Here is a 27,465-nt window from a genome sequence, read left to right on the forward strand (position 1 = left end):
GTGTTTACACATGTGCACAGACATCAGACTAGGATGTTCACCGCAGCCAGCTGGAATGGGAGAAACAGGAAGGGACAGAGATGTCCACCTGCACCGGATGGGTAGGTGAGTGATGGTATAGTCGTACCACGTAGTCACTAAACTAGGAAGGACATCCATGTACACTGACTCCGTGTCAAAAAAAAAAAAGTGGGAGAAAAAATATAATCTCATGTATCTAAAGAGAAATTGTATCTCTGCCCGAAGCAACAAGTGTTAGCTGTGTCTCCCTGTGGGGAGGACAGCGGTGTGGAGCGGGTGTAAGGGGGACGGGGTAAACTTTCTCTCATGGTTCACGCCACACATTTCTGTTTTAGCCTTCTACAAGAAGGATTACTCGTGTCCTAAAACTTCTTGCCGCTTCAAGTGTGGTTCAGACACCAGCAGCGTCAGCTTCCGTGGAAGCGGGTTAGAAATGCAGTCTCATGAGGCACCGCCAAGTCTTCAAGCCCGTCTGCACGGATCTCCCTGAGATTCCACACACGTGCTGGGGCTGGCGCACTGCAGAGGTTCTGAGGGGGTGGGCCTGGCGGCCTGAGCTCACAGCAGGGCTGACCTCTGCTCTGAGACAGCCAGTCAGTGATAAATGGAGGTACAGTGTGAGTGGCAGGCTGACCCTCAGAGGGTGCTGTGTGGCCCTAGAGCAGTGGTTCTCAACCTTCCTAATGCCGCGGCCCTTTAATACAGCTCCTCATGTTGTGGTGACCCCCAACCATAAAATCATTTTTGTTGCTACTTCATAACTGTAATTTTGCTACTGTTATGAATCGTAATGTAACTATCTGATATGCAGGATGTATTTTCATTGTGACAAATTGAACATAAGTAAAGCATAGGAATTAATCACAAAAACAATATGTAATTATATGTGTTTTCCGATGGTCTTAGGCGACCCCTGTGAAAGGGTCTTTCCACCCCCAAAGGGGTCACAACCCACAGGTTGAGAACCGCTGCCCTAGAGGGTGCTGTGTGATCCTGGGGGTGCTGTGTGGCCCTAGAGCAGCGGTTCTCAACCTGTGGGTCGCGACCCCTTTGGGGGTCGAACTACCCTTTCACAGGGGTCGCGTCGCCTAAGACCATCGGAAAACACATATATAATTACATATTGTTTTTGTGATTAATCACTATGCTTTAATTATGTTCAATTTGCAACAATGAAATTGGGGGTCACCACAACATGAGGAACTGTATTAAAGGGTCGCGGCATTGAGAACCACTGCCCTAGAGGGTGCTGTGCGGCCCTAGAGGGTGCTGTGTGGCCCTAGAGGGTGCTATGTTGCCTAGGGGAGGCTGGGGTTCTGAAGCTCTTAGCTCTGTCTGGGCCTAAGCCCAAGTCACAGAAGGCTCAGTACAGGGAAGAGAAAAATGTCCTGATAGTGCAGCTCTGCTCCAAAGGTCACCTCCTTCTCTGATCCCCTGGTATTCCAAGCCCATCACTGAAAGCAAGTCCTGGGAGTGCCAACAAGCCTCTTGTAGAGACTGGTTTTTAGAAAAGAACCATAAAGGGGAAAGAATTGTGCACTGTCTTCTACATTTATTGAAAATGCTTTGTTTCTAGTCACAAACATCCAGTGAATGTGGTGGGAGGTGTGTGTGTGTCATAGCTGACTGTAAGGAAAATGTGAGTAATATTACCACATGGGGACAATCTCGAGAGAAAAACACCAAGAGACATTTCAAGAAAAGTTTATTTCAATAAAAATTTGTTATTTGTTATTTTCTCCTTCAGAGCAATAAAGGACCTGTGAGTAGTGGTTTTACAAATATGCAAGATGGCCTGGCTGGTGCGGTTCAGTGGTTGAATGAACATCAACACATGAACTAGGACAGTGATGGCGAACCTATGACACGCGTGTCAGAGGTGACACGCGAACTCATTTTTTGGGTTGATTTTTCTTTGTTCAATGGCATTTAAATATATAAAATAAATATCAAAAACATAAGTCTTTGTTTTCCTATGGTTGCAAAGATCAAAAAATTTCTATATGTGACAGGGCACCAGAGTTAAGTTAGGGTTTTTCAAAATGCTGACACGCCGAGCTCTAAAGGTTCGCCATCACTGAACTAGGAGGTCAGGGTTCGATTTCTGGTTGGGGCATGCTGGGGTTGGGGCTAGATTCCCAGTGGGGGGCGTGCAGGAGGCAGCCAATCAATGATTCTCTCTCATCATTGATGTGTCTCTCCCTTTCATTCTCTGAAATCAATAAAAAATATGTTTTTTAAAAATATGCAAGATGGTTCCATCAGTTTAAAGAGGAACGGGAGAGAGACAGCTAACCTCAAGAACTTTTCCCAAATCATATACACATAAGGAAGAAAAACACCAAGGAAGTTCTCGACCTGGAAACTTTAATAATTACCATCACTAAAACAAACTGCTTCAGAATTTGAGTCATTTGAGGTTCCTGCCAATTGGCAATAACTTGAAAGAATGAGGAAGCACATGTTCTGGTCCCACCTCAGAACACAACTGTGAATTGGGACCTTGCTGGCCTGGCTGTGTAACTGGAAAGAGCCATCGGCAGACATCAGCTCCACGCTTACTACCCTACTATGTGCAAGGGAAGAAACTAAGGGGTAAGTACTATATCCTCAAGGAGCTAAATACTCAGGTTGGAAAGATGGAATTTACAGATGAAAAATAAATATAACAGCAATATTGTCTTCCCTGATAAATTTCCATAATGGATAGGGCTTTGGGGGGGAGGGGTAAGGAAAATGAAAATGTTAAGAATAAAAATAGAAAGACAATCGCTCTGGCCAGTGTGGCTCAGTTGGAGCGTTGTTGCATACACCAAAGGGCTGCTGCGGGTTCGGACCTGGCCTGGGTGTGTAGGGGAGGCAACTGGTCCAAGTTTCTTTCTTGCATCAGTGTTTCTCCCTCTCTTTCTCTCTTCCCTCCTCCCTCTCTATAACCAGTGAACATACCCTGGGGTGAAGATTTTAAAAATAATAAAAAAATAGAAAAACAATCACCTACAATATAGATTCTGGAGCCCACGTTTACTTGAATGACTGATCAATCACCTGGAAGGCAAGGTCTACATGTTACATATTGTGGACAAAAAAGGGCCAAATACTAAACCTGGCAAGTCATGGCAGGCCTTACCAACATAAATTCCTAACTAAGGTGGGTAGTCACATCCAAGGCCTGTGGCTTCCTTGATAAACATCAGTCTTTAAGTGAGCTAGGATAACACTTAAAATGCCAGCGTAATCTTCTTGCCCAGACCCCTCAGGGCACACCTGCTGGCATCACTGCTTGAGACCACAGAACCCTTGTGATCTCATTGCCCCAATATCACCTCTATGTGCTGTAAATGTAAATTATTAACTATCCACCAATGGAAAAGAAGTATGTGTGTCTTTATTTTCCCCTTTTACCCAATCCGACAGATTTCTCTGCTTTGCTTTCTCCTGCCCCCTTAATCTACCACCAAGGGGTTTCAAGGAATAGTAAATGATATTACTCATATATTTTTAAAAAATATGTATTTATTGATTTCAGAGAGGAAGGGAGCGGGAGATAGAGATAGAAACATCAATGATGAGAGAGAATCATTGATCGGCTGCCTCCTACACGCCCCCCACTGGGGATCAAGCCCGTAACTCCAGCATGTGCCCCTAACCAGAATCGAACCTGGGACCCTCCAGTCCAGCAGGCCAACACTCTATCCACTGAGCCAAACCAGCTAGGGCTATTACTCATATTGTTATTTATTACTCATTATTATTATAACACGAGCTGTGGGAGGAAAGATTAGTAAATTAGGTAGAAAATCAGCCTAAAAGAGTGCTCACTCAAGTCATTGTGAATAAGAAGTACCTATTTCTCTAAAATGAAATTGAGTCGCATCTTACAGAGGGACAGCTGCCTCACTTGCAACGTGAAAGCAATTCCCACCCGGTAGGCAGCATTAATAAATGTCAAGTGCCAGGGCGCAGAGAGGAGCCCGCCCAATGGGAGCTGGCACTGCATCGGGACATGCTGAGCAATCGGGAAAACCGGATGCCGGCGGGTTCCAGCCGGCGGCTTTCTGCCACCCGGCACCACTGGACGTCAGTCCTGTCCGTCCGCCGCCGGGTCCGGCATTCGGATGGCCTCCCCAGGGCCCCTGCCTCCGCACGGGCAGCATGCTCCTCTCCACCTTGGCGCAGCTGCTCTGCTGGTCGCGCGGAGAGGGCCTCCCAACAAGGCACACGAAGACACAAACCCGCCGAACGTCCCTTCCTGGAGCGACACGCTTTCTCGGAAGGCAAAGCGCTCGGGTCCCGCTGTCCTCTCTCTCCCAGGCCGGACGCCAGGTCTCCCAGAGCAACCGCGGCCTTGCGCAACACAACTCCGAGCCGGTGCCCTCCGCGCAGGCGCGGAAAGAGGGGCCAGACAGCTTCCGCTCGCGCCCGGCGTCCCTCGCGTTTCCAGGGGCGGGGCTTGCGTGATGACATCATGGGGCGGGGCCTCGGGCGGCGGGAAGAGGCGGCGGGAACATGGAGGTGGAGGAGAGCTGCAGTGGGGCGGCCGAGCACGGGGCCCAGGACCCTGCCCCGGGCCCCAGCAAGGCCCCCGGCAGCGCCGGCCACTACGAGCTGCCGTGGTGAGGGCCCAGGCCGTAAATCAGGGGTGCTCTGGGAGCGTCGGTGGGCGAGCGGCGGGTCGTGCCCGGGGGAACCCAGGGGCGGAAGATCGGGGGCCTGAGCGGAGCTGGGGGCTCCAGGGTGGTGTCTGGGAGATTATTTGAAGAGGGAGAGGGACACGGGTCGCTTAGCCCACCCGGGGTCGAGGGTGGCCGGTCTGCCCCCCGGGAAACGCAGTGTCGGTCAGAACATTGCTTGGGGAGAGGAGGGGAGAGAGAAACATCGGTTGGTTGGTCGGTTGGTTGCTTGCTGTAGTGCCCGACTCCATGGACTGGCAACCTTTTCTGTGCACAGGAAGACGCTCAGCCAGCCCAGGCACTGGCCAGGCCCGCCCCTCTTCTCGATGAGAGCAGATACCTAAGTGGATGCAGTATAATGTATTGGAATATGTACAGCTGCGCTGTGCAGCCCCCAGCCACTAGCCGCATGAGTCTGTTGAGCCCTGGAAATGAGGCTAGTCAGAATTGAGATGGCCTATAAGTGCACAATATACGCCTGGCTTTTGAGGACTTAGTATTAAGAAGAACTCATTAGTAATTTTTACATTGCTACATGTTGAGAATGACAACATTTTTTAATATATTAGGTTCATAAATAATATTAGTAAAATTAACTTCATCTGTTTTGCCTTTCGTAATGTGACTACCAGGAAGTTTAAAATTACCCATGTGGCTGGCATATTTTTCATGCACAACACTACATGCCTAGGATACTTGAGTGTACAAAACAAACTCGGCTCTCAGGGAGCTTACATTTGATAGAGAAAGACAAAGTAAAAAAGCAAGTGCTGTGGAGTAAATAGCTGTGGTGTTCGGGGCAGGCCTCTGGTGAGATGACATTTGAGCAAAGACCTGAACTCAGGGAGGAGGAAGGCCTGTGACTGGAGAAACCTTGCAGGTAGATGGAGCAGCTATGAAGGCCCTGAAAGAAGAGCATCTTTGCCTTGTTTACAGTCCAGCACAAATTTCGGCTCCTAACATTCCCAGGTGGTGATTCCCTCAGCTTCCGCAGCCCTTGGTTTCTGTAACAAGTCTAGCACGGTAGTGGGACTTGCTAAGCTCTTATCTCCCTGCCATTTGGAAAGCCCTTCAGAGCAATCACCATGTCTTGCTTATCTCTGTATCTTCTGCTTTCCTCCCCTTGAGATCTCTACCTCCTTTCACAGTGCTTGGCACCTGGAAGGGACTGAGTCTGAAGAATAAATGAACAGGAACAAGCATGCTTTATCTGCTGGTCTTGGAGGGGAACTGTTTACTGTAGTATGTGACAATCAAGCTTCTTTGCATGCAGCTGTTTCTGGAGCACAGCTGGTACCTGCATAATCAGGGAGTGTTGTAAAGGACTGAGGAAGTCCTGATGGTTAAATCATTGTATATCTTCCACTTCTATTCTCACCGAAGAAAGTCACTTTCTCTCTAGCATAGTTTGCTTATTCATTTAAAAGAGAAGCATTGCCCGGCCAGTGTGGCTCAGTGATTGAGTGTTGACCCATGAACCTAGAGATCACTGGTTCAATTCCCAGTCAGGGTATATACCCAGTTTACAAGCTCGATTCCCCCCAGCCCCTGGGAAGGGAGGTGGGGGCGTGCAGGAGGCAGCCAATCAATGATGTTTCTCATCTATGTTTCTATCTCTGTCCCTCTCCCTTCCTCTCTAAAAATCAAGAGAGAAGTATTGGTCTGACTAGGCCACTAGCCTGTCCCCTCCACATAGCCTAATAGGGTCACAAGATAGGCCTGTGGTTTCTGTCTAGCCAGCCCTGCTGTGCGGCTTGTCAAGTCTGTAGAAACTGCCAGGGAAGGCATGAGGAGGCTCAGTTACATCCATATCTGTCAGATCAAATGATGTCAGTGCTGTGCTCACTTCAGCAGCACATATACTAAAAATTGGAACCATACAGAGAAGATTAGCATGGCCCATGCGCAAGGGTGACACACAAATTCGTGAAGTGTTTTTAAAAAGAAAAAAAAATGATGTCAGTGCTGTGTGTGCTGGATCTCTGTTGTGACGGGCAGACTGTTGCTCACAGGATCACCTTGGCCCAGATGGCCGCTCTGGCCCTTCTCCAGCAACAACGGGTATTTCTGTGCTGTGGTGGGTTCGGAGCTTCTGGTGTGTAATTCTCATGCACTTAACTTTTGAAATGGCACTTGGGCACCCCTTAAATTTAAAACCTGCCACCAATTGATGTATTTTTTTTTTAATGTATATCACCTGACAAAGCTGAGGATTGCTGCTCTTTAATGCTTCCTTTTGTGTAGCATGAAAATAGCTATGTCAACATCTTTATGCATTTTCTTAAAAACAGGGTTGAGAAATATAGACCAGTGAAGTTGAATGAAGTAGTTGGGAATGAAGACACTGTGAGCCGGCTGGAGGTGGGTGTTTTTTTTTTTTTTAATTTATATATATATATATATATATATATATACACACACACACATATATACATATATACACACATATACATATACATACATACATATATATATATATATATATATATGAACTTATACCACATTGTGCCTTGATAAAAAGCTCACGGCATTTGGAGCAAGACAGCCAAGGTGGGGGATGGGGGTAAGCCACGGATCCAGAAGCATTGAGGGAGTAGGAGACATTCAGTTTGGGGATGCCTATAGGTGGTGGGTAACTTCAGATGTTTGAAGGGCTGGCTTATTGAAGAGGCGTTATCAGACAAGAGCAAGGTTGGCAAACTTTCTGTAAAGGCAATTTAATAGATACCATAGGCTTTTTGCAAATATCTATAGTATCCTAAATAATAAAAGAAACATGTAAATTGACTGTCCCTTTGCTACACTCACCAGCCAATCAGGAGTGAATATGCAGATTAACCCAACAAAGATGGTGGGTTAATTTGCATATACAGGCGCCAGGCAGAGAGCAGAAGCGGGAGAGCCAGCAGCTTGGGGGATCCAGCACGGGGGAACACCAGGAATTCTGGGAATAGTAGTTCTGATGGCAGCCCCAGGACCGGAAGTGGACACCCAGAGCGTAGGGAGCACCAAGAATGCTGGGAATTGTAGTTCTGGTGGCAGACGGATCTCCTGGACACTAGAGCAAAGTGAGCCTGGAGCAAGTTACTGTTGCGGTGGGGGATGGAGGGAAAGCAAAGGTGAGAGACATAAGTAAAATCAGAGTGTCTAGGAAAAATTAAAGGGAAGATATCCTAAAACTTCCAGGAAATCTCCACCAATGAAGCAAAGAAAAAAAAAATGCCTCTCTTATTCTGTGAGCAACAAACCAAACTGGGTTGGGGGTCTCAGACAATTCGCTCATATGATTGCAAAGACAGACAGAAACTCCCGGATTGGAGAGGGCTCCCCTGAGGGCTCCCAGATTGGAGAGGGTGCAGGTCGGGCTGAGGGACACCCCCCCGCCCCCCCCCCCCCTCCGTGCACGAATCTTCGTGCACCGGGCCCCTAGTATAGTATAAACGGTGAATATCCTGTGTCCAACTGATTGCTATGACACTCACTGACCACCAGGGGGCAGACGCTCAATGCAGGAGCTGCCGTGACACACACTGGCCATTTACAGAGAAACCGCACCACGGACCATTTTTTGTTTTTGTTTTGTTTTTCCCATTTAAGATGCATGTTTTTATTGAAATTAAAAAAGATTTGTAGCCGAAACCGGTTTGGCTCAGTGGATAGAGCATCGGCCTGCGGACTGAAGGGTCCCAGGTTCGATTCCGGGCAAGGGCATGTACCTGGGTTGCGGGCACATCCCCAGTGGGAGATGTGCAGGAGGTAGCTGGTCAATGTTTCTCTCTCATCGATGTTTCTAACTCTCTATCTCTCTCCCTTCCTCTCTGTAAAAAATCAATAAAATATATTTAAAAAAAAAAAAAAAGATTTGTAACCAGACAGAATAAACTAGACAAGAATGTTATAATCTCACTATATAATCTCTCAATCTTGTTGAATCACTAAAATATAACATAGGATTGTTCTCTATGCTAATTTTAAGGTTGTCCAGTTAAACCATTATTTGGTATCTTTTCAACAGGTACTCTTAACTATTTAGAATTTCTTATCAGAAACATTCATATATTATACAGGAAACATTCATAGTTTATTTTCAAAACACCCTGGAGCAACAGCCCACCAAATTGCAGCCAATGCTGCCGAGACCCCATGGCACAAAATGCGGCCCATCGCCCAGCCCAGCCCAGCCCAGCCCAGAAACCGTTGCTGTGGTAACGATGTCATGGAGCAACGCCCGGCTTCCTCTCCGTAGCAACTAGCCTCCTTGGAGTTTCTTCAGCCCAGGAACATGACTTGCTTCATAGCCGGGTGCAAACATTTCACACTGTAACCAAATGTCTGTGAAGTGTTTTTCCGTGCCTCATCTCATTTGATCCTCACAGAAGTCCTGGAGTAGGTAGATAGGAGACTCGGTAGAGTCCTATTTTCTTTTCATTAGCCAGGAAACGGAGATTTAGAAAGCTTAGAAACTTGACCCTACTGAAAAGAAGTAAGAAATGGTGGACCTTGAAAGTCACTTAAGGTTTTCTCACTGTGCAGAATATAGTCAAACACTGCTGCAGTTAAATATTTTACCCTTTGTTCTCCCTGTGTGATCTACAATAATAATGTGCTTCATGTTGATATTTACTGCTGTATTGCTGACAATTACCTGAAAGAGAAGTTGGTGTGCTTCACTGGACTGGAAAAAGTTTAGCTAAATCAGAAAGCAGGTCTAATTAAGCAAATTTATACATATAAAGCTCTCGCTGGCACCATTCGCACGTGTGTGTTTCGATCTGTCATCGTGAATTTGGTTGACACTTCTATTATAATAGAGAAAGGGCAAATAGCGATATTAAAATATTTCTTCTAATTAATTTACTTTCAATGTGCATGAATTTGTGCACCAGGCCACTAGTATAACTATATTTGACAAGTACTCTGTTTATTTTTTCAACAATCCTTTAAAAATGTGAAAGCCATTCTTAGCTAGGGGCATCACAAAAACAGGCCTCAAGCTAGATTACGTCCACTCCCCTCATGCCCCTCCCACCATAGTTTGCCAACCTCTGCCTAGAGGGACTAAGTGACAAGGCTGCTGGCTTCAAAATGGGCAGGCAGAAATGTTTAGCAGTAAAGCAAGCTTTGAATTCCAAGCCATCTTTAGGCAGAATCTAGAAGCCCAACTAATTGAGTCATGACAAAGACAATCTCTGTAGTAATCTGTGCTTACACTATAATAGCTAACAAGGTATTTATTTATTTTACGAATGCATTCATTTTACAAATATTTGAGTATGTTTTCTGGGACAGCTATGGTGCAGTGTTAGGAACTATTGATATAAATAGATATTATTCCTGCCCAAGTAAGATTTTTAGTCTAATGGAGTAGCATTCAAGTCAGCAGGCCATGTGATAAGCACTCTGCTAGAGGAGGACAGGGTGCTGAGGGAGCACATGGGAAGAGTTAACCCCCACAATATCTTTATTCCCAAGTGGAAGAAGTGAGACCAAAGTTTGAGTGGGAGTTAGCCAGACTTAGAGGGGAGGAGTGAGAGAGAAGAGGTAGCAAGAATAGCATGTGCAAAGGCCCTGAGGTGAGAAAGCTTGGCTTGTTCTTGGGTGGGATGCCATCTGATTGGAGTAGTGCTTTCCAGACATTAATGGGCATGTGTATTGCCTGGGGCTTTTGTTAAAATGCAGATTCTGGGGCAGTAGTTCTGGAGGTGAGGCCAGATTCTGCATTTCTAACACACTCCTAGGGGATGCTGATGCTTCTGGTCCATGAGCTCCTGATAACAGGGCTGTAGATGTATTGGGGTGTGTGAGACATGAGCCCATGACATGGACAGGATCCAGATTGGGCAGGGCCTCATGAGCCATGTTTGAGAATTGGGGCCTTATGAAGCCAGCCTAGTCACGCCTTAATTTACATCGGAAAATCCCCAGCTCCCTTCACCTTTGTCCTCCCAGCCCCACAACGCACCTCCTCTCTGACAGCTGTCAGTTTGTTCTCTGTGGGTCTGTTTCTATTTCGTTTCTTGGTTTATTTTGTCCATGAGATTCCACATATGAATGAAATTATAAATGTGAAAGGATTAAGCAAACAAACAGACAAAACCAAAACATAGACACAGACGACAGCATGGTAATTACCGGAGGGGAGGAGGAGGTAGGAGAGAGCATAGGGGATGAATGGTGATTGAAGGAGACCTGACTCGGGGTGATGAACAGAATAGTATACAGGTGAAGTATTTTAGAATTGAACACCTGAAACCTATATAATTTTGTTAACCAATGTCAGCCCAATAAATTCAATAAAAATAAATAAGTAAATAAATAGGAAATAAAAAGAGTTTGGGCTTCATGATGAGAGCAGTAAAGAGTCATACAAGGGTTTCAATCAGATAAAAATGTTTTCATTAAATGTGTGTGTGAGAAAATTAGCTGTGGTTACCGTGGGAAATGGGTTGGGGTGATGAGCGACAGAGAGACTAGGAATGACTGGATCTTTGTAATTAAGGTGCTGTGTGGGGTGAGGAGGAAGGCCCTGTTAACGGTGACAGTGACCTCCAGGTTCCTGGCTTGGGTGGTAGTGTTGATGGCATTGACAGTCCATGGAAGGGGAAATGTGGGTGGGGCCTCAGGTTTGTAGGGGGAAATGACGAATTCGGTTTAGAATGTGCTGAGGTGAGTGTTCCATGGGGCATCCATTTGGAGAAATTTGTAGCCATGTTTACTACACAGGCCTATGTGGCTGGGGAGGCTTGGCTTCTTATGGTTTATAGGTTAATGAACGTTTTAATGAACATTTCTTCTTTCAGGTCTTTGCTCGAGAAGGGAATGTGCCCAATATTATCATTGCTGTGAGTACTCAGTCCTGGCCCTGGTGATGTCTTGAAGTCTCATTTTCACTTCCCTCTTGAGTGCTTTCTTGTGCGCAGACCTCCTCCTCAGAGAGGCCAGTTACCAGCAGAGCCCTGACATTGCCCTCTGCAAAGGGAAACATTTCCCCAAAATTGGTCGGGAGGCTTGTGGGTTGGGGTGGAGGGCTCGAGGGGGAGGTGAGTGTGAAAAGTGGTGAACGTCCATCAGGAGCTATGGTAAGTTCATTCTGCTGGCTCGAGCACTCATTGGAGATCTCATTCCTAGGGCCCCCCAGGAACTGGCAAAACTACAAGCATCCTGTGTTTGGCACGAGCCCTTCTGGGCCCAGCTCTCAAGGATGCTGTTTTGGAACTCAATGCCTCAAATGACAGGTACGTCTGGGAGTTAGGACTGAAGGGCAGCAAGTGTTTTGCATTGTGAATTGTTATAGAAATGGCCTTTTTTCCATTCTGTGTTGTATGTGGAGCTTGCCTAGCCAGCTTTGTGTTTTCCTTTAATCCTTCCCAGTGAAATAGAATGGGAATTGCTGGCTCATCAAGGTGGCATCATAGGCACTAGACTTGATGGCTTAACTTTGTTAATGGAAATTTTAAATATTATTTTTAATTGTGGTAAAATACACAATATAAAATTTACCACCTTGCTCATTTTATTTTTAATCCTCCCCCATATTTTCATTGATTTTGAGAGAGAGAAAAACATCGCTATGAGAGAGAAACATCGATTGGTTGCCTCTTATATGCACCCTGACTGGGGATTGAGCCCGCAACCTAGGTGTGTGCCCTGAATGGGAATCAATCCGCAGCCATTTGTTGTATGGGGTGACGCTCCAACCAATTGAGCGCCAGGCCAGGGCCAGCTTACTCATTTTTAAGTGCACAGTTCAGTAGGGTTAAATATATTCACACTGTTGTGTAGCCGATGATCTCCAGAACTTTTTTGTCTTCCAGAACTAAAACTCTGTACCATCCCCCTCCCTCTGCCCCTGGCAACCACCATTCTACTTTCTGTATCTATGAACTTGATTTTATTGTAGATGCCTCATCTAAGTGGTTTCATACAGTATTTGTCTTTCTGTGGCTGGCTTATTTCACTTAGCATATGTCCTCACGATTCGCCCAAGGAGCCAAACTCTAGCATCTGTCAGACTCTTTCCTTTTTAAGCCTGAATAATATCCCTTTGTAAGGACAGACCACCACGGTTTGCTTATTCATTCATCCGCTGATGGATGCTTGGGCTTCTTTCATCTTTTGGACATTTGTGAATTATGAAAATGCTGCTATGACATGAGTGTATAAATATCTCTTTAAGACCCTGCTTTTAATTCTTTTGGATATATACTTAGAATTGATAGATTATACTTGGTAATTCTGTGTTTAATTTGGGGGGGACCTCCATGCTGTTTTTCATAGTAGCTGTACCCTTTTACATTCCCACCAACAGTGTTCAGGGTTCCAATTTCTCCACATGCTCGCCGACACATTTTTTGGTTTGCTGTTGTTAGTAGCCATCCTAATGGTATGAAGTGCTGGTTTACTTTTCAGACATGAAATAGAGGATTATGAAATGAGGACTTGTTAAATAAAAAGTCTGCAAAGTCTATCTTTGGTTATTCCTTGAGGATGCAGATCTCAGCTCTTTAATATTGTCCTAATTTTGAAGATCTATGTAGACTTGAAACAGGCAATGTTCTTGGGATGCAACTAACGGCTCTTCAGCTGTCATGAATGAGCCTGTAATCAATCCATTTTGTCAATGCTGATTCTTACTACCTCTTCTCACACTTACATCATCAAACTCATTGTTTTTGAAAACTTTAGTGACTCATAATTTTGTTGAGGAAAGAATAGCCCATAATTGCAAGATATTTTTAATTTTAGGTTTATAAAAACCTATTTGAATGATCAATACAATGACTTTTTTGCATTTCTATATCACCTTTGTATACAAACCAGCCTTCAGCTTTTGATCACTTAAAAACTGTACCCTGTAAATGTTGGTATACAAACATAAAAGATGAAAGAGTGCTGTCATATGTTCTTTTATCAAAACAGAAGGCCCAAATTCATATCATAGGATATTGGGGAATGAAGTCCTTCCTGTTGAGTGACTAGCCAGATGAAAATATATTTAGTGTTTGTCCTTATTTAACATGTATACACCTAATGGAGTGATCTCCATGGTAAGTCTAGTCACCATCTGACACTGTACAGTATTATTGACTATACTAGAGGCCCGGTGCACAATAATTTGTGCACTCGGGGGCCGGGGGTCCCTCAGCCCGGCCTGCGCCCATTCACAGTCCAGGACCCCTTGGGGGATGTCCACCTGTCTACTTAGGCCCACTCCCCAGGGGATCAGGCCTAAGCTTCCAGTCAGACATCCTTCTGGTAGCCAGGGAGCCCTCCAGGGATGTCCGACTAAAGGCTTAGGCCCCCAAGGGATCGGGCCTAAACCGTTAGTTGGACATTCTTAGTGCTGCCACGGAGGTGGGAGAGGCTCCTGCCACCACCTCTGCACTGGCCAGCCATGAGCCAGCTTCTGGCTAAGTGGCACTCCCCACATGGAAGTGCACTGACCACCAGGGGACAGCTCCTGCATTGAGCATCTGCCCCCTGTTGGCCAGTGTGCATCATAGCAACCAGACATTCTGCCGTTCAGTCAATGTGCATATTAACCTTTTATTATTATTATTATATAGGATGTCCCTGTTTCCCCCCTTTTGCCCCCTCTACCCAGCTCTTGCCCCCCACTTCTCTCTGGCCATCACCATACTGTTGTCTGTGTCCATGGGTTGTGCATATATTTTCTTTGGCTAATCCCTTCTTTAAATTCACGTCTTTAAATTTTTATTTTCAGATAAGTGCTTATAACTGCACTATTATATATTTTCTATTATATCATTTAGAATTAAGATATTTTTTAATTGAACCCTTGTAAATTTTAGCACAATTTAATAAATTATGCTAGAAGCAATTAGGAGATTTTTCATAATCTCATACATGTAAAAAAATCTAAAATACTACAGCATATTATATGTACCCTTCACCCAATTTCTTAGGTGTTAATAATTTAAACATAACCATTATACAACTAACAAAATTTGGAATATATTTTTCTTATAATCTCTTTAATGTTACTTAATCCATTTACTTTGTTTTTGTTAATCTTCACCCAAGGATATTTTTCCATTGAATTTTAGAGAGAATGAAGGGAAAGGGAGAGACACTCTCTCCAAAAAATGAAGTATGAGACAATAGTAATAGTATTTTTCTTTCACTATTGCTTTATTCTTTTAGGCAATTCCATCATTCTTTCATTTTCTTATTATTTTAGTTATTTTTAACATAGTTGGGAATAATTGATGAGTAATGATGAAATAATTACTAGGATGATGAAATACCGAACAGTTTTAAGATACAGGAAGAATAAGAACACTAAGACTTTAAAATATATCTGAGATTGTAAAATAATTCAGTGGACCCATATGGTTATTACAAGATAAAATGAATCTCATTATAAGTAGTAAACTTTTTCTTTGTTCTGAAAACCTCCAAAAAGGAATAAAAGTAATGAAATTTCAATTCTTGAAAATAGAATTGTTCAAAAAGGAAACTTAAAAACTAAAATTGGGTCCATGATGATGTCTGAGGGTTAAAGTTCCCATGAAGGTAACGGATTTTGTCTCAGAAGGTGACAGTTAACTTCTGGCTTGTTGTTTCAGGGGCATTGATGTTGTGAGAAACAAAATCAAAATGTTCGCCCAGCAGAAAGTCACCCTTCCCAAAGGACGACATAAGATCATCATCCTGGATGAAGCAGACAGGTGGAGTGCTTTGCCAGACATTTGACCTTGATCTCTAAGTCTCTTATCTGGCTTTATTAAATCCAGAGAAAAAGCTTTGCCTTTGCACTTTTGTGGTCTATTTGCTTATCTTCAAAAGCAATTTAATAGGAGCCTGAGCCCTAAAGTCATCTTAATTAACTTACAAACATTTGTCTAAGACAGTCAGCTAATATGTTTGTTCCAGCATCACTTACATGATGAATAATTTAAATGTTTCTTTTATTGTTGTGAAATACACATAACATAAAATTTACCATTTTAGTGTATAATTCGGTGACATTTAGTACATTCACAATGTTAGCCATTACCGGTCTAAATTAAAAGTTTTAAATGACATTTTTAAAAAAGTAACTCATATTCTTTGAAGAAAATTTAGAAAATATTGTTAATATCTTGCTTTATTTTCTTTTTCTACATTATATATTTTTACATAGTTGAGATCATAATATATGTAATTTTTTTTTTTAAATATATTTTATTGATTTTTTACAGAGAGGAAGGGAGAGAGATAGAGAGTTAGAAACATCGATGAGAGAGAAACATCGATCAGCTGCCTCCTGCACATCTCCTACTAGGGATATGCCCGCAACCCAGATACATGCCCTTGACCGGAATCGAACCTGGGACCTTTCAGTCCGCAGACCGACGCTCTATCCACTGAGCCAAACCGGTTTCGGCAATATATGTAATTTTTGTGTCCTGTTTTTTCCTTTTAATATAAAAAGCAGTGCTCCACATTATTATAATCTTGCTTGGAACGTTGTAATTGCCATGTTATAGTACATAGTTTGCTACACCTTAACCTATTTTACTGTAACATTATAGCAATAATAGCCAACATTTATCGAGCACTTATATGTAAGCATTACCTTATCCCAGGTAATGTTATTATCTCATTTAATTGTCATCAACAACCCACTGGCGTAGACAGTATCATTATCTCCTTATAGGTGAGGACACTGAGGCTCAGATAATGTACCTGTGGTCCCAAAACTAGCAGATGAAAGAGCTTCAGGTGGGCCAGGCAGCCTGGCCGCAGAGCCTCTGCTCCATGCCCACGGGCACCTGCCTGTGGAAGACCCAACAGGCTCACGAGGAGAGGCTGAGCATGCCCAGTGAGGAGGTCAGGGTTCCCAGTCTCTAGGGAGGGATTTGTGTCCCGAGGGCCTCCGGTCGCAGTTGCCAACTGCACTCATATTTTTCTTCTCAGCATGACTGATGGAGCCCAGCAAGCCTTGAGGAGAACCATGGAAATCTACTCCAAAACGACTCGCTTTGCTCTTGCTTGCAATGCTTCAGATAAAATCATAGGTGAGGGTCAGCTCTGGGTGTCTGCGGTCTACATGGTCCTCCTTTGGCTCTTTAGCAACAGAAGAGTAGGGGCTTTTTGATTGCCTGACGTGAGCCAAGCACTATGCCATGTAATCAACTTTTTCATTTACTCTTATATAACTATTTGCAGAGGTATTATCAGCTCCACATTAGAGATGAGAAAACTGGAGCTCAGAGAGGTTTAGTAATTTGCCCAAGGTCACAAAGCAGGTGGAGGAGCTGAGATTGGCACCCCACATCTTTCTGCCTCTTGCACCATCACAAGCACACGTGACATTTTGATATCCTGTGCACAGTGTCATAGTCACTGCCACTCTCCAGACATGTTCCTGCACTTTCCGTGGGCCTGAGCACTGCACATGCACTGCGTCTGCACACCGGACTTGGTTATTGCCAGGAATTGCTTCACCTGTGAAACCTTACATGCTAGTCTTCTCTCTGACCTGGCATGTGTTCTTCCAGTCCCCCCTCCGTCAATTTGTTTCCTCACAGTTTTATCCCCTCTCCCCCTTTCAGCATCTCAACTTCCTGGTGGTTTCACATCCTTCTCTTTTTCTTACTGTTTTGTTAATCCTCACCCCAGGATATTTTTCCCATTGATTTTTTTTTTAGAGAGAATGGAGCATGGAACGGAGGAGTATGGAGAGAGAGAGAGAGAGAGAGAGAGAGAGAGAGAGAGAGAGAGAGAGAGGAGGGGGGGATATCAGTGTGAGAGAGACACATTTGGTTGCCTCTCACACTTGTTCAGACTGGGGGCTGGGGATCGAACCTGCACCCCTGTACGTACCCACAGCCAGTCAGGGCTCACATCCTTCCCGTTCTGATGCAGACTTCGGGCGCAGTCCAGCTTTCTCTGTCTCTCACCATTTCTCACAGCTCTTTTTTCCCCCGCTGTCCTTGCCTCACATCCGCCCTGCTAACCCCATCCTATGTGAGCTCAGCCATCTGACTCTCCCTTCTCTTTGCTCCCCTACAGGCCCCCCCTCCCCCGGGGCCACTGTGCACTGTTGCAAACAAACTGGTTATCAGTCATGATGCCCCCACAAAGTTGGTGGGCTCTTTGTGTTACCAGGAATCCTTTATGTCCTTTTACCCTATCAGGATAGTCATTATTTGTTTATTAATTTATTCAGCTCTTCACTCAATAAGCATTTACTCTGGTCTCAGTAGGTGGCGGGTACCACTAATGCAGGGCATACAAAGTTTAATGAGAAACATTCTCTACCTTCAAGACATCAGTGGTGTGATGGAGAAAACTGCAGAAAGTTTTGACTGATGGGTGTGTATGGCGCTTCTCTCCTTAGCCGTGGGCATCTATGAGGGCGGGGCACTGTTATGTTTAGAGGCCTCCCCGGTGCGTTTTGCTCAGGGCTGTATGATCTGAAACTGCACGTGTTGGTGGAGGCAGCTCTGGCTTTCGCTTTTTATGAAAGTAATTTTTGTGATACGTACAGCATTTGGATTAACTTTAATTTTTAAAGAGATATAGCAATCAAAAGAGATCTCTAAAGGAATTTATTTCTCAGCATTAGAGGAAATGGCTTATGACCAAATTGCTGCAGAGCTAACTTGTGAAACTGAATAGCCCAGTCTCACTTTGATTCCTGGGGCCGTGCGTTAAGAGATAGGTGTACATCGAGGAAGGCGCCGCCGCCTTATTCTGACATGTATTTAAGTTCTATGGCTTCAGCTTTTGGAACGTCTCAAAAGACAAAATGGACTAGAGGAAACTTCTATTGGAGTTAGAATACTAATTGCCTTAAAATGTGTATTCCTGTTCCTAATTGATCTTTCTCTTGTCTGTGCTGATAAATCAGATATGCTAATACGGTTCATTGTGAGGCTTCCCGCTTTCAGATGAGTCAGCAGTTTTCACCTGGTGTGTAAGACTTTTTAAAACATGCAATACCTAGTTAGTCAGGGACACTGACCTCTTTCCCTCGATTGTCAAATAAAAAAATGACAGCCCAGCTGCTGTGGCTCAGTGGTTGGGTGTTGACTCATGCACCAAGAGGTTGCTGGTTAGATGTCTGTTCAGGGCGTATGTCCGGATTGCGGGCTCGATCCCCCAGTAGGGGGTGTGCAGAAGGCCGCCGATCAGTGTTCCTCTCTCACTGATGTTTCTGTCTCTCTATCTCCCTTCCTCTCTTTCTTTTCTTTTTTTTTTTTTTTTAATTAAATCTTTATTGTTCAGATTATTACATTTGTTCCCTTTTTCTTCCCCCCCATAACTCCCCTCCTCCCAGTTCCCGCCCCACCCTCCGCCCTCACTCCCCACCCACTGTCCTCATCCATAGGTGCACGATTTTTGTCCAGTCTCTTCCCACATCTCCCACACCCCTTCCCCCCCCCAAGAATAGTCAGTCCATTCCCTTTCTATGTCCCTGATTCTATTATAATCAACAGTTCATTCTGTTCATCAGATTATTTATTCACTTGATTCTTAGATTCACTTGTTGATAGATGCATATTTGTTGTTCATAATTTGTATCTTTACCTTTTTCTTCCTCTTCCTCTTCTTAAAGGATACCTTTCAGCATTTCATATAATCCTGGTTTGGTGGTGATGAACTCCTTTAGCTTTTCCTTATCTGTGAAGCTCTTTATCTGACCTTCAATTCTGAATGATAGCTTTGCTGGATAAAGTAATCTTGGTTGTAGGTTCTTGGTATTCATCACTTTGAATATTTCTTGCCACTCCCTTCTGGCCTGCAAAGTTTCTGTTGAGAAATCAGCTGACAGTCGTATGGGTATTCCCTTGTAGGTAACTGAGTTTCTTTCTCTTGCTGCTTTTAGGATTTTCTCTTTGTCTTTTGCTCTTGGCATTTTAATTATGATGTGTCTTGGTGTGGTCCTCTTTGGATTCCTTTTGTTTGGGGTTCTCTGCGCTTCTTGGACCTGTAAGTCTATTTTTTTCACCAGGTGGGGGAAGTTTTCTGTCATTATTTCTTCAAATAGGTTTTCACTATCTTGGTCTCTCTCATCTTCTGGCACCCCTATAATTCTGATGTTGGTACGCTTGAAGCTGTCCCAGAGGCTCCTTACACTATCCTCGCATTTTTGGATTCTTTTTTCATTTTGCTTTTCCCGTTGGGTGTTTTTTGCTTCCTCGCATTTCAAATCATTGACTTGATTCTTGCGCTCCTCTGGTCTGCTGTCGGGCGTCTGTATAATATTCGTTATTTCAGTCCGTGTGTGCTTAATTTCTAGTTGGTTCCCCAATATAAGATCGAGGGTCTTATTAGTTTTCGTGTAGATCTCATTAAGTTTATCGGCAGCTTCTAAACAGTTCTTGAGAGACCTTAAAAGTGTGGTTCTGAACTCTATTTCTTCCATTGACAATTTTGTCCTGTTTCTTTGTCTCCGCATTTTGTTATGCTTCCTTGGTGCACCCCCTAGTGGTCTTTGTTCACAGTCTTATAGATAAATCTTGATTGTTGTAGCTAATTCCAGGGAGGGTTTGACCTCCAGGCCAAGTGGCTATGAGAATCAGCTGTGTCAGCAGTGGGAGAACTTCTGTCCTCTAGGGAGGTGCTAATCTAGCCTTTGCCTGAGGCTATCCGGCAAATGCCTCTGGGCAGGGCTTGGGCAGGGCGGGTCGCACAGGATCAACAGGGTGGGCCGGAGAGAGCAGTTATGGCGGCTCTCAGTCCTGTCCCCAGGGGCTCTGCCTCTCTGAGTCCCAGCACCCGCTGCAAAGCTCAGAGAGAAAGCTGCACTCGCTCTGACCGAAGCCAGACAGTCCCGCTTCTCCCGTTTGAGTCTGGGTCCCTAAAGACTCGCCCGGATCTGGAGCTCAGAGTCTGCGACTCCCTCCCGATTGAAAACGCCAACCGCGCCCTCCGCCGCCAGCCCACTCCGCGCACTCCGCACCTCAGAATTTGACTTCAGCACTGCGCCTCCTCTGAGTGTCCGTGTGCGTTTCTCTTTCCTCCTAGTTGTAGGACTTCCACTCAGCCAGCGTTCCTGTGGTTCTGGGTGATGTCCGTTCCGTGTTTTAGTTTCACTTTTGAAGTAGTTGTTCAAAGCAGCAAACTCCGGCGTTAACCTATGCCGCCATCTTGGTTCTCCAGTGGCCCTTCCTCTCTTTCTCTGAAAAATCAATAAAAACATTTTTAAAAGTGACAACAGCCAACACAACAGTAACCATCTGGTGTGAATGAAGCAGAATTATACCTTTTTTTTTTTTGGTCAGAGCAGCAAAAAAATATATTTTTGGTGTGCCGCAGAACTTTAGTATTAGTTTATGTGTGCCAGGACATGAAACAGGTTGAAAATTGCTGAGATAAGTTGAGGTGGACTAACTCTTAGGAAAGCTGCTCTTTGAAGTCTCATCCACCTGACAGATGTGTGCACAGCATCTACTCTGCACGAGGTACAGTGGAGGCTACGGATCTGTGTGCGGCTCTGTCCCTGCCCTTGGGAGCTCATGCTTGGATAGGGGAGGGGCTCCCCAACAGCAAGCCATGACCCACCCAGCACACACAGTGATTTGGGGCCACCTGGGCCAGCACTGGCTCACTGCGGGCTGTGGCATGTGGGTGTCTCTATGTTAAAGGGTCTTCTTTCCCTTCTGGGAGCCGTGGCCAGCCACGGACATCCCAGGCAGTACTGGCTTAGGCCTCTCTTGTTGCTTATTGGTTAATATTTTGAAATTTAGTCCTAAATACCGAGTCACTGGTGAGCGCCTGCTGGGTAGAGAGTGGTGCCGGCGTGGCTGGGCTGTGCAGGTTGTGCAGCTGCTTCCGAGTAGCTACAGGACCAGCAGGGCGATGCCATCCTGGGCCGGGAGCCTCACCCTCTTCCTGTCTCATTCAGAGCCCATTCAGTCCCGCTGCGCAGTCCTCCGCTACACAAAGCTGACCGATGCCCAGGTCCTCACCAGGTTAATGAACGTGATCGAGAAGGAGAATGTGCCGTACACCGACGATGGTCTTGAAGCCGTTATCTTCACCGCCCAGGGAGACATGCGGCAGGTGTGTGCGGCGCCGCCCGGAGGCGTGGACCTCCTGGGCTTGCCACGCCCTTACTTTAGGGGGAGAAGGAAGTGATGGCTGCGCAGAGTGGGGAGTGTTGGCCCACACACTGATGGGGCCTTGGGCTGATTGAGAGCCGGAGTGGGGAGTGTTGACCAACACTCTGATGGGGCCTTGGGCTGATTGAGAGCCGGAGTGGGGAGTGTTGGCCCACACACTGATGGGGCCTTGGGCTGATTGAGAGCCGGAGTGGGGAGTGTTGACCAACACTCTGATGGGGCCTTGGGCTGATTGAGAGCCGGAGTGGGGAGTGTTGGCCCACACTCTGATGGGGCCTTGGGCTGATTGAGAGCAGGCTTGCAAGGAGGGTGCTCAGCTAAAGAGGTGGGAGAGGGCTGAGACAGAAAATCACCCCGGTTGTTTTTGCTCCTCAACAGGCGTTGAACAACTTGCAGTCTACTTTCTCAGGATTCGGCTTCATTAACAGTGAGAATGTGTTCAAGGTACAAAAGCTGGCTGGGGCATCACAGTCTACAGAAACTGTATCTATCTGCGGGGCCAGTGGAGTGGAGGCGGGAGGTGCTGGAAGGAAGGGGATGGACACGGTGCTGCCGCTGGGGCTCACCCTCGGAGCCGGGGGGCTTGCTCTGCCTCCCGTGTGTCCCCCTGACTCCCTCACTGGAGAGTTGGAGGGACTTTGGGATGCCATCAGGGTGTGATCCATGCAAGTGCTGCCACTGCTGCCTCAGGCTGGTGCTTTCCGGGTGCTCTGGTCTGCACAGCACCCCTGCACACGCGCTCTCGTCAGCATTTTGTGGCCGAGGAAACAGGCCCAGGCAGCCTGTCCGAGACCATCCAGCCGCTGGGGGCCAGGAGGGAGCCCAGCGCTTCCCCCTCTGCAGGCCTGGCTCCCACTGGAGACTTCCCCTCCGCACTTCCTGTCCTGGTGTGGGTATCGGAGCTCCTCAAGGTCAAGCCAGAAGATTCTCATTCCCACAGGACAGGATTTTCCTTCGGGGAATTCTTCTGAAAACTGATGGCCACATCCAACAGCCCAGTCTGATTCCCCCTCATTTGGGGGTGAAATTGGGTAGGGCTGGATTGTGGGTAGAGAGCTGTGCTAAAAGCCTCTGCCTCGACCTGGGCAGTGAGGTATTTTCAAGGGCCCTGGGGGGAGCTTGCTTGGTCACCTGTTGTGACAGTTAAGCTCTCATTTCCTCCTGGAGCAAAGCATCGAGGCCTGCAAACCAGGATCCTGAGGGAGTTCGTTGGCCTGGGAAGAGCAGGCCAAGGGCAGGGGTAGGCACTGCCTGGAGATATCGAAGGCTGTCGTTTAGATTTAATGTTGACCTGCGCTAGAGGGTGGGCTCCAAGGCCAGTGGAGGGAGTGGCAGGGGCAGCCTCTGGGCTCAGGGAGAGCTGCACCGGCTCAACAGGCGGCTGCTCAGGTGACGAGAGGCTGGGACCCTGTCCCGGGAAAGACAGTTGCGATTCCAGTGGGAGACCGGCCCAGGAGACCTCCCAAGTCTTAGTGAGTTCTAAGTGGTTCTGGGCAAGTGATCATCCCAGGGCTCTGAGATGTGACTTATAGCGGCTTTAAAGCTGCCCCTGCGTGGAGATTCTTCCGTGGCCCTTGTTAATTCATCTTCTGCTGGAGAAATTGGTAACAGAATTGGTGTCAGAAGCCTTCCTCACTACAGTAAGTTGACATCATATTCTTTTTATTTGGTGACCTGTTTGATGGCGAAGGCCTTTCCTCAACCTGGTTCTGTTGCTGGAGAATTCAATGAGAGAAAAAAAATTTCAGAGGTTGGTTACATCGCGCAGAAGCTGGTGTGTCAGGGTCCTCCCCAGATGGTCCCTCAGCGCTGACTCACCTTCTTTTCGGTTTGGTCAGGTCTGCGACGAGCCGCACCCGCTGCTGGTGAAGGAGATGATCCAGCACTGTGTGAATGCCAATATCGACGAAGCCTACAAGGTCTGCTTCGTCCGCCTCCCCTGAGTCCAGAGGGACCTTCCTTTCCTGAGCAGGGCTGAGGGAGTTCCCTGTGCTGGGGGCTTACGTGCATCCCTCCCCTGAATTCTTACAATGATGCTAGGAGTTGGTCCACCCTACAGATGAGAAAACCATGACAGGCTAAATTCCGTTCTCTATATCAACTGTTTAAAAGTAGGAGACCTGGAATTCAAAATCATGTCTTTGTACTATAGTTACATTCTCTGCATCAGGGATTTGCTCACCGAGCATGAGGGAAGACCAGCCTAACTCCTTACTTTGCCATGACGCCGTCTTTCTCTGTTAGGGGAGGTTTCCCCTCCATCCTCCCGAGGATCACGGGAGTGAGCATCCTGGGCCCAGCAGTCCCCAGTCGGCCAGGAGAGGAGAACCCAGGGGGGTTGGGCCTGATTGTAGAGTCTGTGAGCAGGTTCCAGTGGGCACCGTGTGGTTCAGGTGATGCTGGAATCACATGAGTGGCCGTGGTGAGATCTGAGGCCATTGGACTGACCACAGCCAGTTTCCCTGCTCCCACTAAATCAGGCTGGAAGTTGACTGAGTTTAGGGTTAGGGTTAGAACTAATGTGAAATGAGTGCAAGGCAGGGAGACTGAGGCGGAGACCCAGGTACCGATTGGGTCACCGAGTGGGCCTGAAGGAAGCCTTCAGATTCAGGCACACAGAGCTTCCCTGCCCCCTGAACCCCTGAATTTACCCCAGGTGCCGAAGCAAAGGCAAAAACAAGTGATTCCAGACCCTGCAGTCCAGGTAGAGTGGAGTGGGGGTGGTGAGAAGGCAGGAGGCCAAGACCACTGCTCTAATCCCTGCCCTGGTCAGGATGTTCGGGGCTGCTCCTGCAGGGGGTGGGTTAGGACTCTGTAGCTAGGGAAAGCGTAGCGGACACTACAGGGGTGGGGAGCCTTTGTTCTGCCGAGGTCCATTTGGGTATTTATAACATCATTCGGGGGCCATACAGAATTATCAACTTAAAAAGTAGCCTGCTATATCTGCTCAAACAATTAGCTCACCCCTACTGCCGTGGCAGGGCCAGACCAAATGATTTCGTGGGCCTTAAACGGCCTGCAGGCCGGACATTCCCCACCCTGACAGGGTTCTGCTTTTGCTCTGGGGTATACTGGTATGGCTATCAAAGTGCTTAAGAGGCTCGGGGACAGTAGTAGACATTGCAATACATTTAAAAAATCTGCAATATTATCTGTGCTGGAAAAATCAGTCAAATTATCCCCACGTGATGTGTAGGGCGTGGCCCACCAGCTCCATGGTGCTCAGCTGATTCTCAGAATCGCTTGGGTTTTCTAGGATGAGCAAAGTGACCAGCCTGAGATTTGTGTGGCTTTAACCTCGTTTCCCGAGTATCCTTGTCATGTACGGAGTTCAGCAGCCTCAGCATGTTCTCTTTTGTATAGATTCTCGCTCACCTGTGGCATCTTGGCTACTCACCAGAAGACATCATTGGCAACATTTTTCGAGTGTGTAAAACCTTCCAAATGGCAGAATACTTGAAACTGGAGTTTATTAAGGTCAGTAAGTGTATAGCCATGCCTCTCTCCTCAAGGATTCTGGCCACGCTGTGGTTCTCTTTGTTTCACTTACAGGCCTGGCATCAGAAAGATGCTCAGAAAGTGTCCCCAGCTCTGATGGAGGCGGGCGGCTGCTTGTCCTGGGGCTGGGAGTCTGTTTAAGCCCAATCTACCAGTCAGGGACCTACTGTTCCTTACAATGACTCTCGTTAGAGATTTGTGTGTTTATTCATCTTTAAGATCAGATTAATTGAGGTATGATTTACATAGAGGAAAATTCAGCCTCTTAGGTGCATTCTGTGAACAAAATCATTCAGTCGTGTAAACACAACTCTAATCCCCCAACTTTACGTGTCCCTTTCCTCTGTCACCTGGAAACCACTGATCTGCTTTCTCTTTGGGGGACAGAATTTTCCAGAATATGATACAGATGGAAGCAAGCAGAAACATAGTCTTTTGAGCCTGGCTTTTTCACTTAGCTGAATGTATTTTGTATTTATTCATATGTTTGCTGAGTAGTATCCCATTGTATGGAGGTGCGGTTGCTTGGTCGAATGGTAAGTCTAAGTTTAACTTGATAAGGAACTGCCAAACTTTTCCAGAGTGGCTGTAGCATGTTGCATCCTGGCAACAGTGATGAGCATTTCAGCTGATCCACATCCCAGCCAGCACTTGGAATGCTCAGTTGGATTTTTAGTCACTGCCGTAGGCTTGTAGAGGCTTTCATTTGCATTTCCCAGTGGCTAATGATGTCAAGCACTTTTTCATGTGCTTATTTTCCATCCCCAATCGTTGATGAAGTATCTGTTCAAATCTCCCGTTTTTAATTGAATTTGTTTTCTCATTGCTGAGTTTTGTTTGTTTTTTTTATCCTCACCCAGCGATATTTTTCCATTGATTTTTAGAGTGGAAGGGAGAGGGAGAGACAGAGAAACATTGATGTGAGAGATACACATCGATTGGTTGCCTTCTGTGACCAAGGTACGTGCCCTTGACCAGAATCGAACCCAGGACCCTTCAGTCTGTGTGCCAGTGTTCTATCCACTGAGCCAAACCAGCTAGGGCTCTTTACTTAGTTTTGAGTGTTCTTTATGTATATTCAGGTATGTGTTATATAAATATTTTAATATTGCCTTTTTTATTTTCTTAACAGTATCTTACAAAAAAATACCAATATCCTTTTAGGAAATAAATTGAACTTTAATTAAACATAATGCATGACAACTTAGAGTTCATTTTCTAGTTGGAGTTAGAATTCATTGCATCAATTTTGAGTAAACCATTAGTACAGATTTAAAAAAAATAAATCTATCCCTCACTTACTAACCAGATTTAAATTTTATTTGTTTTTCAGGAAATTGGATACACTCATATGAAGATAGCCGAAGGTGTGAACTCTCTTCTGCAGATGGCAGGGCTCCTGGCCAGGCTGTGTCAGAAGACAATGGCCCCGGTGGCCAGTTAGAGTGGAGAACTCATTGATGGGGTGACAAGAGTCCCTGACAGTCGGGACTCACAGCCTTCTGCTCTGGGGAGAATGCTGCCCAGGCTGGCAGTGGGACTCGCCTTTTAGTAACATGCCGTGGCCTTCCCCATGCTTCTACACACATCTCCAGCGTGTTTGCATTCAGCCCCAGGCTCTGAGATGTGGTGACGGGGGAAAGGCCGCAGAGAATGTCCAGGGCACGGCACCCACCTGGGTGTGTGTTGGCATTTTAGCTAATAAAACTGTACAATTGATCAGCAGTGATGTGGCAGGGCAAGTCTGCAAAGAAAGCCAGCTTCCTGTCTGCGTGCTTCTTGCATCCTACAAGTAGAAAAGGTGATTTAGATGACAGACGGGACAAGCGAATCTCAATTTTTCTGGAGGTCAGTTCCACGGGGTGAGGGCAGGGTTTGTTGTAATTTACTGACCATTTAGAAAAACTACTCAACAGCTTGGGGCCATGAGCTCTTTCGAAAGGACTGAAGGTGTCGCTGAGGAAAATGGTGCAGGCTTGGCGCATGGAGACTGCCAGGTCACCTTGTCTGTACAGTCCTTGTTGATTTGGCATTTCCCAGTAAACTTTATATTAACCTGTGGAATTGCTTTTTTTGTAAGATACTATTTTTTTAATTATGAAAAATACCAATTGTACATAACATTGAATGATATTCACATACTCATCACCATCTTAGCAGTTACACCAACACATGGCCTATCTCGTTTCCTCTGTATT

At 46.0% G+C, this 27,465-nt stretch overlaps 1 protein-coding gene and 1 pseudogene across 1 annotated transcript; both read left to right on the plus strand.

Moving 5' to 3' along the window:
- Positions 1–4,476: 4,476 nt before the first annotated feature.
- Positions 4,477–27,436, plus strand: RFC2 (replication factor C subunit 2). The gene is made up of 11 exons (XM_059693441.1): positions 4,477–4,634; positions 6,983–7,052; positions 11,492–11,533; positions 11,820–11,926; positions 15,281–15,382; positions 16,614–16,714; positions 21,553–21,710; positions 22,148–22,213; positions 23,608–23,688; positions 25,133–25,246; positions 26,601–27,436. Exons 1-11 carry the CDS (start codon positions 4,528–4,530, stop codon positions 26,709–26,711), a joined length of 1,059 nt encoding a protein of 352 aa, XP_059549424.1. The 5' UTR covers positions 4,477–4,527; the 3' UTR covers positions 26,712–27,436.
- Positions 6,530–6,630, plus strand: LOC132233907 (U6 spliceosomal RNA; annotated as a pseudogene).
- Positions 27,437–27,465: the final 29 nt, after the last annotated feature.

This window comes from Myotis daubentonii, chromosome 4, assembly GCF_963259705.1.
Source record: "Myotis daubentonii chromosome 4, mMyoDau2.1, whole genome shotgun sequence".
Classification (NCBI taxonomy): domain Eukaryota; kingdom Metazoa; phylum Chordata; class Mammalia; order Chiroptera; family Vespertilionidae; genus Myotis; species Myotis daubentonii.